Raw genomic sequence first — 17,981 nt, forward strand, 5'->3', positions numbered from 1 at the left:
CCAAAATGTTGACTCTGCTTTCTCTCCGCAGATGCTGCCAGATCTGCTGAGACTCTTCAGCAATTTCTGTTTTTGTACAAAATTTGGCTATATGGATTGATATCAGAAATACACCAAAAAGGCCAGCCACACTACCACAAGTGTACTATGAACTCCCAAATAATGGAAGGAAGACAGAGAAAATATGTAGGCGTATTTCTGAGCACAATAAAGATAGGGCAAGTAATAACAGGTGACTTAAACCACCCTTATATCAACTGGAATTTGAACAATGTGAGAAGCACAAAGCGCACAAAATCCTTGAAAGATAGTCAATAAAACTTTATTAGCTAGCACACGGCAGACCCAATGTAAGGGGATGTAATTCTAGATTTAGTTTTAGAAAATGAAGCTGGGCATGTTTATGAAGCAGCAGTGGGTGACCATTTTGGACAGCATGATTATAAAAGTTTTTCTGCATCATTATGGAAAAGAGCAAAGACAGAACATGGCCAAAAGTTCCAAAGTAAAGCAGAGAAGTGCAGGTGCTGGAAATCTGAAACAAAAACAGAAATTGCTGGAAAAATTCAGCACCTGTAGGAAGAAAGCAGAGGTAATGCTTCAAGTCTGGTTCCGATGAAGATTCACTGGACTCTAAATGTTAAACTAAAAGTTCTAAATCAGAGGAACATAAATTTTACACAGCTGAAGGCAAAATGTAGACTGGATACAGCTACTTGAAGGAAATCAGTGGAAAGCATTCAAAAGAGAGATTCTACAAGCAGTTTCCATATTCCCACAAAAAGAAAGTTGGTACTGCCAAATCTAGAGCTTCTAGTCTATCCAGAAGCATATGTAGTATGTTAAAGTAGAAAAAGAAAGCCTGCAACAGTAACAAAAAACAATAAATATTGTAAAAAAGTTTAGTAGTAGTGAAGGCTCAGGGAAAGGGCAGAAAAGTGAACATGAGAAACATCAGTCATGATTCTATTAACTGGCAGAAGAGGCTTGAGGGGCTGAATGGCCAGGTTCTGTTTCTATTTCTAATGCTTTTATGCAGCATGCTTTTTGTGATTGGATTGAATATGAAACACAAAAGCAAGGTAGAGATACTGGAATGATATAAAATCCTGGTTAAGCCACAACTGAAATATGTTTCTACTGTTCTGGTCACATTACAGGAAGGATATACTTCCTCTCATGTCCACAGTGTATAAAGGTGATTTTCAAGACTATTGTCAGGACCTGAAAATGACAGCTATGAGGATGATTTGGATAGGCCATTGTTGTTTTGTTTCGAACAGAGGCAGCCAAGCGTGACTTTATTACTGTGCACAAAATTATGAGAGGCCTAGATAGAGAAGACAGGAAGAGGTCAGTTTCCCCTAGTGGAGAGATGGATTACTGGGGGAAGGGTTTTAAGGTACATTGGTAGAAGAATTCAGTGGTTCATGAGGAAAAATGTTTTCACTGAGAGGGAGATGAATGGCTGGAATTTACTGTCTGCTTTTGTGGTCAAGGCAGAAATTCTGTAACTTGAAAAGCCATGGATCAGAGACTGGAAAGTGGGATTAAAACAGGTGACTAGTTTTGTTTCCCCTTCTACAACTGGCTCAGACACAATGGGGTGAATGGTCTTTTTCTGTAGTGTAATGTTTTGTATGGCTCTAACATTTACACCACACATTGTTTGGGATGTTCGTTACCTGCCAAAGAGAATGTGTTTAACCACCTGCCCATGCCATTCAATTACATTATTAGCATTTTTAAAAATCACACAACTACAGGTTATAGTCAAACAGGTTTAATTGGAAGCACTAGCTTTCGGAGCGCTGCTCCTTCATCAGGTGGTTGTGAAGTATAAGATTGTAAGACACAGAATTTATAGCAGAAGTTTACAGTGTGATGTAACTGAAATTATACATTGAAAAATTCCTTGATTGTTTGTTAAGTCTCTCATCTGTTAGAACAACCATGATAATTTCACTTCTTTCACATGTAAATCGCAAAACCTTTTTTTAAAAAGTTACATTCTCAAGTGAATTTTAACAATTGGTGTCAGCCCAGACAATATGTTGGGTATTGGCACCCCTCTGTGCTGCTGTGTGTGCCACAAAATTTAGACCGATTCTGATCTTAAAAATGAGTTAACAGAATCTTACATGGATTCATGTGGCTTTTGAGCAAAGTACAATGTAACTCTGCAAGTACAAATTCACCCCACAAACTTGTATGTGCATGTGTGTGTTATTGAAAAGTGTGATGCTGGAAAAGTTCAGCAGGCCAGGCAGCATCCGAGGAGCAGAAGAATCGATGTTTCGGACATAAGCCCTTCTTCATGTGCGTGTTGTGAGTGTCTGTGAGAGAGAGTGTCTGTGTGCACTTAGTAGGAGTGCGTGTGTGTATGTAGTGCAATGGGGTCACCTGTAGTGTGACATGAACCCAAGGTCCCATTTCAGGCCAACCCTATGGGTACTGAACGTAGCTATCAGTCTCTGCTCGGCCACTTTTCGCTGCTGCCTGTCCTGAAGTCTGCCTTGGAGGATGGTCACCCGAAGGTCCGAAGTTGAATGCCGTGGACCACTGAAGTGTTCTCCTACTGGGAGGGAACACTCCTGTTTGTTGAATGTTGTGCGGTGCCCATTCATCCGTTGCCGTAGCCTCTGCTCGGTTTCCCCAATGTACCATGCCTTCATATCATTACTAGCATCGTTTTCCCATCATCAAAATCCTAACCAGGCATTGATCAGAAACCTAACTGGACCAACCACACATGACTGTAACAGCAGGTCAGGCATTCTGAATTCTGTGACGAGTAATTCATCTGTTGATTTTTTTCCACCCCCTATAAAGGCTCAAGTCAGAGTGCCAAAAGAATCTTCAAAACCTGTGACCTCTACTGCCTGAAATTATAGGGGGACTAGATACATAACAACATCAATACCTGCAACCCGTCTAAGCCACATACCATCCTAGCATTGAACTATATCACTGTCCCTTCAGTGCTACTCGGTCAAAATGGAAGGAATAAAATCAGGAAATATTACTATTTTCCACTTTTCAGTTGAAAAATCATGATCATTGCTGTTCCATGCATCCTAAATCCCCAATAATCATCAAGGTATCTAAACCAGAGTCAAAAAGCGTGGTGCTGGAAAAACACAGCCGGTCAGGCAGCATCTAAAGGAGCAGGAGAGTTGTGTTTTGAGCACAAGCTCTTCATCAGGAAGAGATGAAGGGCTAATGCTCGAAATGTTGACTCTCCTGCTCCTCGGATGCTGCCTGACCGGCTGTGCCTTTCCAGCACCACACTTCATGACTCTGATCTCCAGCATCTGCAATCCTCACTTTGCCAAGGTATCTTAACCAGATATTTAGTTTTTTTAATGTCACATCTTTAATGTGTTTGATGGGATTCTGCTGTATGCAAGAGGAATTATTATTTTGTTTGATCTATCTCAATTACATGTCCTCTCATGTTAATTTTAAAGTTCATTTTAAATGCAGTTTTTAATACTGTCCATTCCTTGTTGCCCTTTAACAGTTTAGGAATATTTAGTTGTATAAATATCCAGTAATGTTTAGGAAGGATAGAGGGAGGGATAAACTTTAGCCTAGATCAGAAATGTCTCAACGTATTTCAACAGAACTGCTCCTTTTAAAAGGGATGGTTTAGATATGTAGGCAAAGTGATAGCTATTTTACTTGCAATTATCACAAAGTTAATTATCACTCAAATTGTTTCCTGTAGTAGTGCTTGGCAGAGGATTGTTGGTTATGATACTGGGAGAACTCTTTACCCTTTAATTGTAGCATTCATAGATCTAACTGGATCATCTGTGAGGTTGGTTAGGGAATAGGACGGCTTGTGAGCAAGCAGGATATTGGAAATACCTGGTGAGGAAACAATCAATCAAGAATGAATTACTTGGATTGTGTAGGTAAAGCCTTAAGTTTGCTCAATCTGGGGGAATCCTTGCAGAAAGTGAACTGGGTTGGGGGCAGAATCCAAATTCGAGCAGACTGTAGTGTGCAGGAAACTGGGATACAAGGGAGTGTACTGTACACAGTGTATGCAATGAATAGGAGTACACAAAAGGACTCACTGTACAGTCTACGCAACTAATGAACTAAACAGGATGCTTCTCCATCTGTGCTTTGTTCTTATAAATGCGTTCTATGTGCTCTAGATTTAAACTTTGAGAGTCACATTAGCACAATTCAAATGTGTGCCTGTGACTAAGAGGCTTACGATTAGGCCTAGTCCATTTTAAGTTGTTTATTTATACGGAAGTCTAGCAGGGGAATGGGAAAGAATCTGAGTAACATCATTACACAGCGACAATTTAAGCCACTCGGCACCAGGGAAGAAGCAGGAAAAATAAATAAAAGCACTTTTTGGTGTAGTCCAGAGACATAACCAGCATCAAGCTTTACAATAACAAGAACCTTTTCAAGTTACAAATTGGGACATGGTTTAAAAATTCACCTATTACAGTAAATGCTTTTGAATATCAACTCTCAAGAAAAAAAAATCACGTAGGTGTAACCAGGCAAGATATGTCAAAGAGGGAAAATGCAAAGGTTGGGATGTCAGTTGGGAGGGTGGGGAATTGGGACAGTAGATTGGCAGGAAGATATTGTAATAACTGGGGACATAAGTGAGCAGAGTGTGTGCTGAGCTTGATGGAGGTAAAAGGAGAAAGGAACTTTTTCTTATTTTATTTGAGAGTAACAATCTCTGGATTAAAACAAAGGCTGACTGACCAAGACACAAATATTTTGCAAAGAATGAGACTCTGCATTTAGGCAGGAAATTGGTGCTGGAATGATGCAATATGAAGTTTGTAAAGAACTGAGCTGGTGAAACGTAAATCTGGAATCAAGGCCCAAACTATCTCCAGAGGGTCTCACCCTGCTCCGTTCTGGTGACCGACAAATTCAAACCAGGAGTTGTAGGAGATTTAAGCCAGCACTCAGTGACTGGACAAGTGTAGTGCAAATGCAGCCCTTGTACTCCCAACGGTAACAATATTTTAGGGAAGAATGCATTCACTGTTTACAAATCTACCCATACACTCCATTGGACAGACTACAGTTTCGATGATATACAGATAGATGCATAGCATCTGTAGATAAGACACAAAATAACCCACTTTCAGTTGAAATGAAGTTAAGTGCAATTTGATGGTCGCCTTCATAGTGAAGTTAACTTGAGTAGCTCTTCTTTTACCCCCAGCACTTAATGTTTGAGAAATTTAAATCAGAACACAGATTTCACAAATATGAACATACAAGAGTGAAAGACAAAGGTGAATTTAAACTTCACATCAGGCTCAGGGATTTGACAATGTGCATCTAAGCCGCTCAAGAAGATAACAATGAAAGCTAGAGCTAGAAATGACATATCACTGCTATAATGGGTCTGTGATTAAACCAGATGAAAACTTTTATATATTTACAAGTATTCCTTTCCCACATTCACATATTAAACTTAAAATGAACAAAACATTTTGAAGGGTTGGTTTTGGCTGCACAGCAACTTTAAATTCTAAGGAACTTCCAACTCAACATGTAGGGTAGTTGCTCTCTGACCCTCTCAAAGGATTGACAGCAGAAATCACCAGCAAACACAACAATACAAAACACACAAACACCTACAACTGCAAACATATGCACTGTCCATAAACACACCCACTCTCACATACAGGCCATCACCATTCTAGACACACTCTTCCACCACCACGTCGAGTTGCAGTGTCCGGTAAACCCCCTCAAACAGCAGCAGCCCTTCCTCACACTGAACTGTATTCTTCCTGAAAACAATAAGAATGCCAAACACCATAATGCAGGTCACGTCATGACATCCATAGAATACCACACTGGGCAATACAAGATGCGCAGGGTCTACAATGCACTACTCATGACAGTTAAGACTGATCCTGCAGTCTGAGGTGGGATCCAGGCCAGTCATGCGATCAGTCTGAGGTGGGGCCCACGCTGGTCCTGTGGTCAGTCTGAAGTGGGGCCCACGCCAATCCTGCGGTCAGTCTGAGGTGGGGCCCACGCCAGTCCTGCGGTCTGTCTGAGGTGGGATGCAGAATCCTTAATCCCACTCTAATCCTGAAACCATTTGCTTTTCTTCATGGGGCAGGAGGCTGTGACTGACCCCAGGAGTTTCTTCTTGTACTGCTCGACCAAGGAGCTAAATCTCTTCTCTTCCTTGTTCCGTTTGTTAGTCTCTGCACCCTTTAGAATTTTGAACAGAGAAAAGTTTTTATTTATGACAGTTGAAAATATATGAAAGCTCAAGAAATATTTCATAAACAAGCCACCAATTTCTGGGTTGGTTTCTACCAATGACTACAATAGTGTTCTTGCTGCAGTGAGGACCCCAGCCAGAGATCACTCTCTCACTCAGTTGAAAATTCAACTGATTCCCTGTGCTCTCTTCCTACTCTCCCACTTACGTTCTCCCCATCATCTACTAAAGAGCTTAACCATGGTAACATTTCATAATACCAGGAGGTTTCCTTATCCTTAAAGCTCATCAAAATGAATCTTCTTCAATGGGTAACTGCATACAGAGTAACAGCAAAATGTTTGATAGCACAGGTCATAACTGCTTCACAGGCTGTGGTGTACCCAACATCCACAGATGGAGCAGTTTCCAGATGGGTTCCTAATTAGAGTGATGCAGAGTAATGAACTCTGGGTAACTTAGCTTCTGATTCCTTGATCTCAAGGTACTGTGTGCCAATTACAGCACTAACATAGAGAGATCTAACATATAGAACTTACTCAATGTAGGACCTGAACCAACCCTGGACTTTTTCATCTCTCTCCCTTTTTACACAGCCTCAACCCCAACCTTTTCTCCAACGCACAACAGCCTCACTCTTATGGTGCCTCACCTGCTTTTTGGAAAGGGACTGCTTCATCATGACTGAAATCTTCTTTCTCTCAGCCCGGCTTGGTTGCGTTTTCACCTTCTTGGCTTGTGGTTGCTGCTGTTTCCCTTTATCCCGCTTTCTAGAACAAGAAATGATTCAGAAATTTCAGGTTAATACAGACAATCAGTGTGAACACCAGTAATGGGAGCACATGCTCCTGAACAGGGAGCAGGCAGAAGTCAAAGTCTGCCCTGACTGAGGTCAACTATTTTTACATCCAGCAATGGTCACCAACAGGGTTCATTGTCACCAGTGTTACCAACTGATTTGATCTGAACTTCAGTTGAAAAATGGCATTCCCACCCACTTCAGCCCATAACTTCCAGCAGAAGGGATCAAAGAGATGTGGGATAGCTCATGCCACATACACCAATTTTGATAAAGTGCGAGATTCCTTTCAGCTACTCTGTACTATTTATAGATCCATGTGCCAATCCAGCTCAGAGAAAGTTGGGGTCTGCGGCAGCATTCAGTGCTCAGTGGGAGAAGTAGAGACAGACACATCCAAGGAGGAATGTGCAAAACTTAGAAATTCTAGAACAACAATGGGGAACATTGACAGGCTCCTGTTCAAATTAGAAGGGAAAAAATTAGGCACAGAATAATTCCATCAGCTGAGCCATTAGCTGCAGCACTACCACTTAGCCACTAGAGGGAATCTATATCACTAACAATTCAGGTTAACCACAAAAGAGATGCTCCAGCTTTTACTGTTCTTTCATATTACAACTTACATTACAACATTATAGCACCTTGATTGCAGTAAAAGATCCCAGAGTCTTTGCTGGAGCATAATCTAAAATAATTGAACAGAATCACACAATGGAACCATATGTTTTAGTGCGGTAGGCATAAATGAGAATCCTAAAAGGATGCATGTACAGGGTAACCTCTATTATCTGAATGACATGGGCGGGGAGTATTTTATTGGGATAATTGAAATGTTTGGATAACACAGCTTATCCAAGCATGGGGAACTTGAGATCTTATTCGGATAATCTGAAATTCGGATAACTGAGGTTGTCCCGTATATACACAGAGGAAAAGTACTGAAGGGCTTTGATAACTGAAGCATTTCTTGACCAATATGCAGTGTAGGTCAGTGAACAAACATACAGAGATGGGTGAATAGGTCTTCTATTCTTTTATTCACTTGTGGGATATGGGTTACGCTATCTGGATTTGCATTTATTGCCTGTCCCTAGTTGCCATTGAGACAAAAACAGAAGAGGAGCACAAGTTTATGCCAGGTGCAGAGGATGTGAAGCAGAAAGTTGAAATACTTGAATCATTAGTGAGAGTTTTGGTAGGCGAGATATTTCAAAGATTATTAATCTGATACACACTGGCATACAGCTCAGTGGTTAGCATCACTGCCTTACAGTGCCAGGGATCCGGGTTCAATTCCAGCCTCGGGCAACTGTCTGCATGGAGTTTGTGTCTCCAGGGGTTTCCTCCGGGTGTTCTGGTTTCCTCTCACAGTCCAACGACGTGCAGGTTAGGGGAATTGGCCATGCTAAATTGCCCGTAGTGTTCAGGGATATGTTAATTAGGGATAAAATGTACAGCAATAGGGTTGGAAATGGGTTTTGGTGGGATACTCTTCAAAGGGTTGGTGTGGACGTGCTGGGTAGGAGGGCCTGTTTCCACACTGTAGGGATTCTGTGATCATGTGCATAGGTGAGGCATTGGGTCTATTTTCTTTCCCCGGGCCTCATCAGCTTCAATGACAGCCTAGAACCTTGCTTCCAGAGAACCTAATGCACAAACATGTAAGCAGATTTCAATTATCTGTAAGAATAATAGGGTGGTTATGGTAGGGGATTTTAACTTTGCAAACTTGGACTGGGACTGCCATAGTGTTAAAGGTTTAGATAGAGACGAATTTGTTAAGTGTGGACAAGAAAATTTTCCGATTCAGTATGTGGATGAATCTACAAGAGGAGATGCAAAACTTGACCTACTCTTGGGAAATAAAGCAGGGCAGGTGACTGAGGTGTCAGTGGGGAAGCACTTTGGGGCCAGCTATTAGTTTTAAAATAGTGATGGAAAAGGATAGACCAGATCTAAAAGTTGAAGTTCTAAATTGGAGGATGGCTAATTTTGACGGTATTAGGCAAGAATTTTCAAAAGCCGATTGGGGGCAGATGTTTGCAGGTAAAGGGAAGGCTGGAAAATGGGAAGCCTTCAGAAATGAGACGGGAGTCCAGAAACAGTATATTCCTGTTAGGGTGAAAAGAAAGGCTGGTTGGTTTAGGGAATGCTGGATGACAAGAGAAAGTGAAGGTTTGGTTAAGAAAAAGGAAGCAAATGTCAAGTATAGACAGGAGAAATTGAGTGAATCCCAAGAAGAGTATAAAGGCAGTAGGAGTATAATTAACAGGAAAATCAGGAGGGCAAAAGGGAACATGAGATAGCTTTGGCAAATAGGGTTAAGGAGAATCCAAAAGGATTCCACAAATACATTAAGAACAAAAAAGGTAACTAGGGAGAGAATAGGACCCCTCAAAGATCAGCAAGGCAGCCTATGTGTAGAACCACAGGAAATGGGGGAGATACTCAATCAATCAGTATTTTGCAGTGTTTACTGTGGAGAAGGACATGGAAGATATAGAATGCAGGGAAAATAGATAGTGACATTTTGAAAAATGTCCATATTAGAGAGACAGTGGTGATGGATGTCTTGAAATGCATAAAGGTGGATAGATCCCCAGGACCTGATTGGGTGTATCCTAGAACTCTGTGGGAAGCTAGGGAAGTGATTGCAGGGCCCTTTGCTGAAATATTTGTATCATCGATAGTCACAAATGAGGTGCCAGAAGACTGGATGTTGACTAACATGGTGCCACTGTTTAAGACACGTGGTAAGGACAAGCCAGGGAACTATAAACAGGTGAGTCTGACATCGATGGTGGGCAAGTTGTTGGAGGGAATCCCGAGGGACAGGATGTACATGTACTTGGAAAGGCAAGGACTGATTAGGGATAGTCAACATGGCTTTGTGTAAGGGAAACCAGGTAGTACTTTGGATGAGACAAGTACTCAGAAACTCATTTCTCTAGCAAGGAGCTTGGTAACTAGAGATTTGTAAAAATAATTGACAAAAATATGAGGAGAGATCAAATGAGGAGGATTTTCCACTCGCCTCCATCGAGAGGAGTCTTAAAATTTGGAATGTTCTACCCAACAGGGTAGGAACTTTACAAAGCAATTGGACATATATATTAAGGCACTAGAATTACAGGGCTGTGGAATTCAATTTGGATAGTTCTTTTAAAGATTCAGCACACGAACAACAAACTAAATAGTTTCCTTTTAAGCTACAAGATCGATAGCATGATAAATTCGTACCGAATTTTAGGGCCTTGGTGAGAAGGCAGAGGGAGCACCTTCTTTCGTTTCTTGCCATTGGGCAGCTCCACCTCCTCAACTTCAGGTGTGGTACAAAATCCAGACCACGATTTGTCACTCTTTGGAATAGTTTGCAGGGTGGTTTGCTCTTGGGTGCTTGAATGTGTACTGCATTTCCCAGTCTGCACAGGTTTACTTGCTCCCACTTTATGCTGCTGCTGCTTCTGCTGCCAAAAGACAAACCATAAAAGACTTATACAATTGCATTCCACCATTAAGTTAATACTGCAGCTGCTGGAAACGCCAGCTGAGTTATTGCAGTGTGACAGCACCTTCCACTGGCTGAATCAAGATACAACAGCATTTATATTTAGAGAGTGAGTTCATATTTAATGTGTACAATATGGCATCAGCAGTCCAGCACTTGGCACTTTTCTTCAAGGCCTAGGCTGGAAAAAAATTACTGTGAACTTTAAGAAAGAAAGAAATACCTTGCATTTACATATCATCATACCCTCAGTGTATCTCAAACACTCTATTGCCAAAAACCAATTATTTGTCCCATGGAAACAACTGAAGAAGGATCAATGCTCTAAATCAAATTCAGTAGTAACTTTCAAAAGAAAATTAGGTGAATATTTTTAAAGGAAACATTTTTATAAATTTGGGATTAAGAACAGAAAGAGTGAGTTTTTTAACTCACTTGTGGGACGTGGGTGTCGTTGGCTGACCAGCATTTATTGCCTGTCTCTATTTGCCCTCGAGGAGATGCTGGCGAGTTTCCTTATGAATTGCTGCTGTCCATGTGCTACAGGCAGACCCACAATGCCCTTAAGGAGCGAATTCCTGGATTCAGACCCAGCAACAGTGAAAGAACGTAATATATTTAGGATGGCGAATGGATTTTTTTTGTGGGCGGGGGGGGGTGGGAGCTTGAGGTTGGTGGCGTTCCCACCATCTGCAGCTTTTGTCCTTCTACATGGAAGTGATCATAGGTTTGGAAGGTACTGAGAGTCATTTGTAAATTTGCACATCTTGTAGATAGCACACAGAGCTGCTACTGGAGTAGGTGGTGGGGAGAATGAATGCTGTTTCAATCAGGTCACATTGTGTTGTTGAGCTTCACCCACCCAGACAAGGGGGTGTATTCCACCAAACTCCTGACTTGTGACATATAGATAGTGGACAGGCTTTGGGGAGTTAGGGGAGTACTTGCCTCAGTATTCCTAGCCTCTGACCTGCTCTTGTATTTATGTGGTGAGTCCAGTTGAATTTCTGGTCAATGGTAACCCCTAGGATATTGATACTGGGTGATTCAGTGATGGTAACACCACTGAATGTCAAAGGGCGGTGATTAAATAGTCTTTGTTAGAGATGGTCATTGCCTGGCGTTTGTGTGGCATGAATGTGACTTGCCACTTGTCAGCCCAAGCCCAGATATTGTCCTGATTTTGCTGTATTTGAACATGGATTGCTTCAGTATCTAAGGAGTTGCGGATGATAACTACACAATGTTCACCATCAGTGAACATCCGTTCATTATGAGGAGAGAAGTGGGGAAGGTAATTGATGAAGATGGTCATATCAAGGACACTACCGTAAGGAATTCTTGCAGAGATGTCCTGCAGCTGAGATGACTGACCTCCACCAACCAAGACCATTGTTCCATGTGTCAGGGGTAACTCCAACCAGCACAGAGTTTGCTCTCTCATACCCATCGATTCCAGTTTTGATAGGGTTCCTTGTTGCCACACTCAGTCAAATGCAACTTTGATGTAAACGGCTGTCACTCTCACCTCACATCTGGAATTCATCTCTCTCTTGCATGTTTAAATCATGCCTGTAACGAGTGCAGGAGCTGAATCGCCCCAGTTAAAGCCAAACTGGGCGTCAGCGAGCAGGTTACTGCCAAGCAGCTAACATGTGATAGCACTATTAAGGATACCTTCCATAACTTTATTGATGATCGAGAGTAGATTGATGATTGAGAGTAGACTATTGCCATGGTATTTGGCTGGGTTGGATTTGTCTTTTGTAAATTGTAAAGCCTAACAATTTTGTTTTACCTTGCCAGATTAATGACAGTGTCCTTACTACACTGAAGAACTTGGTTAGGGAAGCGGCAAAGTCTGGAGCACAAGGCTTCATTAAAATTGCTGAACATTTGGCAAAGTCCATAGCCTTTGCTTAGCTTTCTTCCAGACAACCAGCACAGACACAATGGGCCAAATGGCCTCCTTTTGCATTCCAACTTTTTCTGGAAGAATGGCCACACAACTTAGAAGAATTCTAGGCACATCAAAGATCAACAATTTGTCAACTTGTCCTTACGGTGAACAGCGAGAACATATTCCCACATAACATCCCAACCTCCAAGATTATTTCTCCTTTTTGGTGTTAGAACTGTCCACAACTGATGGGTAAATTGTACCACTGTAAGAGACACCCTTACCAGACTGCGCTGCTTGCGCATCTCTTTGATTTTCAGTTTCCGCCGATCTTCCAATGAGAATTCCACGATTGGCCTCTGTTTCAGGAACAAGGTGGGGTGAGGGAGAAAAATGCAAGAATCATAATAAATATTGTGCAGGTACAATATTAAATTAAACACCTAGAATCAGTCCTTGCAACGGACTGATTGACTCCAGCATCCATAACGACTGAGATGACTCCAGCATCAATATAGCAAGACAAGCTGAAGATTATCCAGCACAACTTCTTGTTTCGTTGTTTAGTAAGCTCTGTACTGCTGACAAGGAACCAGAAACAAACAGGTGGAAAAAGAAAGGGGGAAAGTAAAATCATCTTTCACTTAAATTGTGCATTTACTTTTCGATCGTCCCTTCTTTAATCCACCTCTCCTAAAGGCACAGGCTCTGATTTATAAAGTGGGAGTCTGTTTTTATTGCTCTTGTATTTAGCATATATGAGCTCTTAACAACCATTTGTAGGAAAACATTCTCATGAGCTTTCGAGATGTTTTCTGAATTGTTTTAAGTGTGCAACCTCTTTACCATTTCTCCCTATATGCTCCACCAAAAAATCTTCACCAAAATGTTGAATGTTGACAGGATATTTTGGGGTATTGAGGCCAGGAGCCACCGCATATGATCAAGAGTGAGAATTCACTTCCTAACCAGAGATACCCAGCCTGACATTATCAACTGCAGCAAGCTGGCAGCTTCGCTTATTGTGTAAAACATAGGACCACCAGGGGAAATCAGGTTTCTGCACCTTCCACAAATAAAATTCTTGGCAAATTTCAACGGGGCCAAGAGAATATTTCTCGTCTCCTCTGCAAGGCGTTGTATTATCTCCACACACTATCATCCAGGACAAGGATCTATATGCACCGAAAACATCCAGCAGCACACCAAAGTGCTGCATACCCATTTTTGAGACCTTTCTCCTCCATTCCTATGTTTTGCTAGTAGATCTGGCCGTCTTGACAGAGAGCAATTTCACTGTTCTGGAATAAAAACACTCAATGTGAGGTGCCAGGTCAAGTAAAGCAAACTCTACTCTGACCAAACACGGCACCTTAGACTCAACATTGCTCCCGAATGGTATCTTTCTAACTAAGGCCAATGAACTGCTCCAGCATCAATATTCATTATCTTTTGTCTGAGATCCAGAACATGACTACCCATGTCTATTTCACACAACTAGTTGGGAAAGACTTTCACACCATTATTCTGGGTTGCATATGTGATAAATATAAGTGCAATAGAAACAGATTCCCACTTTATAAATCAGAACCTGTGCCTTCAGGAGAGGTGGATTAAAGAAGGGATGATCGAAAAGTAAATGCACAACTTAAGTGAAAGATAATTTACATTCCATATTTCTTTTTCCACCTGTTTGTTTCAGGTTCCTTGTCAGCAGTACAGAGCATACTAAACAAGTTGTTATTGTGCTGGATAACCTTCTGCAGTTTGACTTGCTGTAGTGATGCTGCAGTCATCTCAGTAGACCATTGCAGGGATGAAGGCCCACATTGTACAAGGTTCATTGCTAACCAGCTACATTATCCAAAATTATATGAATATAATCTGCATTTTGGTATTGTTTGGCAGGAGAGGGTGAAGTTCCTGAACATAAAGCTACTTCATGCTGGCGCAGACAGAGGATACCGAACAAAAAACGATGGCCAGCATTTCCATCCATTGCAAAGCACTGAGATTCGTTACATTGACATGCCATGCTTGATTCACTCACCTTCTCTGGCCCAAAAATGTCTGGGTTATTATTCAGACAGCGCAGGGCTGTCAAGGAGTGACTATGCTCTGTGAACTCTACAAAGCCGTAGCCCAGAGAGCACCCACTTCTTTCTGCCTTTGCCTTCTGCAAGTCCCGCATGATCCGACACTGAAGAAAAAAACGTGAAAGACAGTTGTAAGCAAACTACAGACAGCAGCTATTTCAATGCATGGGTATACCTGTCCTGATTCTTCATTTACACCACGTTCCATTTATCAATCAACCCCACCCCACAAACTAATCGTTGAACCAGCTCCCAGTCTAGTAACACATCAGCAATGCATTAACTTCCAAATTCATTCAGGTTTTTAAATCCACTCAGGCCTCTAGCCACATTACCTCTGTAATTTACTGTAACCCATCAACATCTCTGCATTCATCCAATTTTGGCCTTTTACAATTCTGTTTGCCATCAACAGACCCCTGATGTCCATGCCTTCAGGTGCCAAGGCTGTGAACTCTAGAATTCCTCTCTCAACCTCTCTTATAAGAAGCTTCTTGAAAGCTAATGCTTTGATTACGTTTTTGCCTAATACTTGTTACCATCTGGAATCTTGACAAACTCGACTTAACATAAGAGTCATTCTTAGTGCCAAGATCTGACTGCCACTTCTCACTTCCTCTGAGAGACAACCGTCTGCAAAACAACGCACAGTGTAATTGAAACATTAACACCTTATTCTTGCATTCAATTCCTCTCACAACAAACTATAATATTCAATTAGCTTTCTGGATTACTTGCTGTATCTGTATAGTATCTGTATACAAACCTTTTGAGATTCATGCATGAGGACACCTAGATCATCTCACAATTTAGAATCTTTTTTATTCTTTCTGCAAAAGTTTCTGCATACTTTTCCTCATTGTAACCCATTTTCCAGCTCTTTGTCCATTCACTTAACCTGTCTATCTCCCTCTATAGGCTCCTTATGTTCTCTTCACATCTCACTTTCCTCCCCATCTTTGTGTCAACAGCAAATTTATCTCTAGTCCCTTCATCCAAATCATTTATATAAACTGTGAAGAGTTGGGAACCCAGCACCAACCCCTATGGTACACACCACTTGTGACATCCTGCTAGCTTGTAAAAGATCGACTCTGCTTTCTGTTAGCAAGCTAATCTTCTATTCATGCTAAGATGTAACTTCCTACAACCATGAGCGTTTATTTCCCATAATAATATCTAATGTGCCACTTTATCAAATGTCTTCTGGAAGTCTAAATACAATACACTGGTTTCATATATACACACAGATATAGCATAAATTACTTCTTCAAAGAACTGCAATAAATTAAACATGATTTTCCCTTCAATAAAATAGGGTTGGCTGTGTCTGATTACATCGAACTTGCATAAGTGGCCTGTTATAACATCTTTAATAAAATCTTTTAACCTTTCCCTATGACAGATGTGAAGGTAATAAATTTGTAGCTCTTTGCTTTCCGTCTTCCTCACATTTGGAATAGCTATTTTTTAATCTAACAGAACCTTCCCATAATCTACTGAGTTTTGGAAAATTAAAACCAACACATTAACAACTTCAGGAGGTCCCAAAGGTGTAACATATATTGCAAACTGATGCAACTGCCTACAGATGCAGATCATCTTTCAAAATAAATGTATCTCAAAAACCAGAAAATATTTATACAGAAGCTAGAATTTCTGGATTATGACTTACAACAATCTATCAATCTTTTAATACCCTCCCAATCACACAAAACAATAACAATACACACCGGATGATCAACCTCTGTGATTAGTTAATCAAATTAAATTTGATGGTTTTAAAGAGATATTGTTGTCATTCCAGCAGCTAGGGGGATACACATGTAGTGCAGTGTCACTGAACTAGCAATCTGGAAACCCAGGGTAATGTTCTGGAGAAATAGGTTTGTATTGACAGGTGGTGAAATTTGAATTCCTTAAATCTGGAATAAAAGCTAGCTGAGTGGCGATTGTGTAACCGCTATCAATTGTTGTAAAAATCTATTTGGTCCTATAAAGTGCTTTACGGAATAAAATCTGCCATTCTGACCTGGTCTGGTCTACATGTGACATCAGACCCGTAGCAATGTGGTTGAATCTTAATTGCTTTCTGGGCAACTAGGGATGGGCAATAGATAGTAGTCTAGCCCATCACATAAGCAATTATATAAGAAAGAATAGAACATTCTACGGTTGCAATGCTTAGCAAGTTTTGAGAAGATTTGTAGCTCAGGTTGAGGTTCTGGATGTAGGTTTGCCTGCTGAGTTGGAAGGTTCGTTTTCAGATGCTTTGTCACCCTACTAGGTAACATCATCAGTGATAAAGCACTGTTGGTAGAGCTTGCTTTCTATTTATGTGTTTAGGTTTCCTTGGGCTGGTGTTGTTCATTTCCTGTGGTGACATCATTTCCTGTTCTTTTTCTCAGTGGTTGATAAATGGGATCCAAGTCAATGCGTTTGCTGATAGAGTTCCAGTTGGAATGCCATGCTTCTAGGAATTCTTGTGCGAGTCTCTGCCTGGTCCTAGGATGGATGTGTTGTCCCTGTCAAAGTGGTGTCCTTCCTCATCTGTATGTAAGGATATTAGTGACAGTGGGTCATGTCTTTCAGCCACAAAATGGCATGACCCACTCTCATTAGTATCCTTATATACAGATGAGGAAGGACACCACTTTGACAGGGACAACACATTCATTCTGGGACCAGCCAAACAGAGACACGTATAAGAATTCCGAGAAGCACGACATTCCAACCGGACCTCTATTGACAAACACATTGACTTGGATCCCATTTACCATTTCCTGAGAAAAAGAACAGGAAATTATGTCACCACAGGAATGATATCACCAACCCAAGGAAACCTAAACACATAAATAGAAAGCAGGCCATTCCACCAGTGCTTCATCCAGATGCTCACTGATGATGTTACCTAGTACGGCAATGAAACATCTGAAAATGAACCTTCCAGCTTAGCGAACAAACCTATAACCAAAATAAGGTATGTTTCATACTGCAAGTAATATCACTGAAAGATCTACTAGCATTAACAAAATACTTAGAGACCTTCCTCAGATAGAAACAGCCCAGTGGAGAGATGTTGATGCACATTCACAGCTTATCCCATCTTTGCCTAGAGCAGAGATGGGGTAGCCCCATCATATTTAATGGAATCTCCCCCCCGGATTCCACTTCCAGCACCAGTCTTACCTCCTTTAAGCGTGCATCCTTTGTGCCTGCAGCCTCTAAACAGAGCTTTCGGAGCTGCTGGTCAGTCAATGATTTTGGAATGTTGTGTACACACAGCCTTGTTTTTGAGACAAAGATATTCATATCCTTCAGCTTTTGACGCTTCAGCTCCTCAAACTAAATACAAGACAACAGTAATTAACTGGGATCTGAATCATCTATTATCACAGTGTGCTTTGCACTGAAGAAGCATAGTTTTCAGTGGA

At 41.2% G+C, this 17,981-nt stretch overlaps 1 protein-coding gene across 1 annotated transcript in view; it reads right to left on the minus strand.

Annotated features, from left to right (window-relative positions):
- Nucleotides 1-3,223: 3,223 nt before the first annotated feature.
- Nucleotides 3,224-17,981, minus strand: part of rbm28 (RNA binding motif protein 28) — a 39,102-nt gene continuing 24,344 nt past the window's right edge. The window contains exons 14-19 of the mRNA XM_060842536.1: nt 17,737-17,892; nt 14,502-14,651; nt 12,736-12,810; nt 10,284-10,510; nt 6,894-7,011; nt 3,224-6,228 (exon numbers count right to left, since the gene is read on the minus strand). Coding sequence (XP_060698519.1) covers nt 6,097-6,228; nt 6,894-7,011; nt 10,284-10,510; nt 12,736-12,810; nt 14,502-14,651; nt 17,737-17,892 — 858 coding nt within the window. The 3' untranslated portion in view covers nt 3,224-6,096. The remainder of the gene's footprint in view (nt 6,229-6,893; nt 7,012-10,283; nt 10,511-12,735; nt 12,811-14,501; nt 14,652-17,736; nt 17,893-17,981) is intronic.

Source organism: Hemiscyllium ocellatum, chromosome 23 (assembly GCF_020745735.1).
Source record: "Hemiscyllium ocellatum isolate sHemOce1 chromosome 23, sHemOce1.pat.X.cur, whole genome shotgun sequence".
Lineage (NCBI taxonomy): Eukaryota > Metazoa > Chordata > Chondrichthyes > Orectolobiformes > Hemiscylliidae > Hemiscyllium > Hemiscyllium ocellatum.